The 2,334-nt window shown below is 49.1% G+C and overlaps 1 protein-coding gene across 1 annotated transcript in view; it reads left to right on the plus strand.

Moving 5' to 3' along the window:
* Positions 1–1,546: 1,546 nt before the first annotated feature.
* The window catches only part of LACBIDRAFT_324606 (uncharacterized protein), a gene marked incomplete at both ends in the record, with an annotated part of 5,324 nt that continues 4,536 nt past the window's right edge, over positions 1,547–2,334 (plus strand). Inside the window, 3 exons of the mRNA XM_001878006.1 lie at positions 1,547–1,603; positions 1,755–1,938; positions 1,991–2,081. Of these exons, the coding sequence (XP_001878041.1) occupies positions 1,547–1,603; positions 1,755–1,938; positions 1,991–2,081 (332 nt within the window). The remainder of the gene's footprint in view (positions 1,604–1,754; positions 1,939–1,990; positions 2,082–2,334) is intronic.

Below are 2,334 nucleotides of genomic sequence, written 5' to 3' on the forward strand. Positions count from 1 at the left end.
ATGCTGACAATATCTGCTCCCATCTGCCAAACGGCGAGAATAGTCGGTCCACACCAACGCTCAAACTCCCAAGACTCAACTTGATCGACTGTCCTAGATTCACCGACCAATGAGTCTAAACTACTACTTACTGATCAAGTATTCAGCAATACAACCTACAGAAGTCCACACGTATGAATCTACTATGATTCAGTCTTTGTACGTGTTCTTTTGCATTTCTTTGAGGATAGTTGACCTTAAACGCTCCACAGACGGGGGCGGCATCGTGAGGGGAGCCCCTTGGTAGAACGTTCAAAACGGCACTTAATTCGCCCACATTTGGCCCACGATCAACCACGAAAGGAGCAACGAGATAGGAATTAAATAATAGGCATGATTCCCCGCCGTTTGTTAGTAGACATTCGTGTCGAACATTCTTGTACCGGGATCAGCTTCCAGGGGTTTTTCACTTGAAAATACAACCAACCTCCAGGAAGTATTTGAGGGCTCGTATGATGGGAAGGAACATTTCTTAGAGAACGATGCTCTGGGGATGGGATAAGGACAGGTACGACATCTATCTGATCTTGGGAATTCAATTGCAGCTAATCGACTGTACTATAGGTATGAGTCCATGAGTCATACCTTTCGCCTCCCATCGTTGGCCCTTCGTTCGTTCGTGAGTTTCATTGTCACGACTCACTTCGACAATGAGCCATAACGTTACCCGGGAATGACCCTACACCGGATCGCCGCAGCCAACTTCCCTGGGCACCTTTTCCCTCCCTCCCTGATTTACGTAGTGGCCTTCTCAAACCTGACACTGTTCGCGGGATATAACTTGACGTGGATCAATATCAAGCATTTGGAATGCCTAGGAATGTACGTTGTTTCGACACTCTCCCTCAATTTTAAGACTAAGATGTTCTTCGCAGAGACTTCACAAAGACATCTCGACGGCCAACCTTCCTGTCTTAACGGAACGCGAAATTTTGCGCAACTTGCCTATTGTCGTAGATGCGGACCGACCCGAGACTGCTCCAGGTGCGCGGCGGTTTGTCAAGTGAGGGTCGCAAGATTTGGTCTGGCCTCTACAGGCCTCCACGTCATATCGAGCAAGGACATCAGGGCATGCTGCTTATCGGTGCTTGGAAGACGCCACTCCGGAGGACTCGGTGTATTTGTGCAGCGACTTGAATGTGGGATTACTTATTAAAAGTTTGCAGGGAGGGTAACAAGTGGCGCCGTGTACCAAACCGATCGTATGATCAGGTGGGCAGTCTCTTCGGACCGAAGCCCAGGCGCCCAAGTCTGACTCTCTGTTGCGTGCATGCTTAGCGTCTTCGACATTGGTCACGGAGTTGCTCCCCGCTCCAAATCATCGTTTGTGTGGATGGTGTTGCCGAAATCGATTTTGAACATACGGGTGCGGATGGATACATCGTCATGAGTTTTGTTTTTCGCCAGGCCCCCCCGAGGCGATTAGGTCGATTCAACTTGAGTGTTGCGTTCACAAAGGCCGGAGGGTTTCTCGTCCTTTGAGACCCTGGATTGATGTGATCACACCATGTACACATTCTATTCTGAAGCAACTTCTGCGAAGAAGGTCTTTTCCTTCAAGAAGGTTTGCGAAAATCGCGTTATGTGAAAATCATGCTAGGCTCATGAGAAAGTGGGCTGGATAGGTACCAATGTCGTTTACCATTGCGGTCTATCTTTACTCAGCTTTCTCTCGTAGGCACCTTTACGGGTTATATTGCTGTCTCCAGCCCTAGCTGCCTGGCAACCTCAATCTGCCCCCAGACGATCATACATCGCCTGCCGTGTTCACCATCCTTTCGAAATTGAACTGTGGCAACCCCGCCTCGATGTCGTTCGGTCCTGCCTCCGGAAATGGTTACGGCATAGGGAATGTGATCAGAGGATGGAATATCCATATAAGATGGCGTTTCATCCTAGGTCCGTGTTCCCAATGTCTGCGAGTAGGTGTGCATCTATGAGACACTTGCAGACGTACCTCGTTTCTTTGATGGATACCTGTATGATGTCCGGCGGATAGCACTCATCCAGTTTCACCGATCGGCAAATCAGCATCTAGCACCGTTCGTTCCATCTGGCCAATAATCTGAGGGACACAAAGATGGGAAGGCCTATCAATGGGCAGAGACTGTTCTGACGAGGTTGACGTGGCCCTGTGTAAATTTTTTATTCCGTTCCCCGCTATCGACCTCGATCAATGCCCCGCATCGATTTTAGCAGGGTGGTCATTCTTTGGCAGTGGGAACATTGAGCAACTTCTTCGAAAGAAATCGTCGCCTCCGTTCTTGACATCGGATGCTGCAATTTCTACTTCTG

Source organism: Laccaria bicolor, genomic scaffold (assembly GCF_000143565.1).
Source record: "Laccaria bicolor S238N-H82 LACBIscaffold_6 genomic scaffold, whole genome shotgun sequence".
Lineage (NCBI taxonomy): Eukaryota > Fungi > Basidiomycota > Agaricomycetes > Agaricales > Hydnangiaceae > Laccaria > Laccaria bicolor.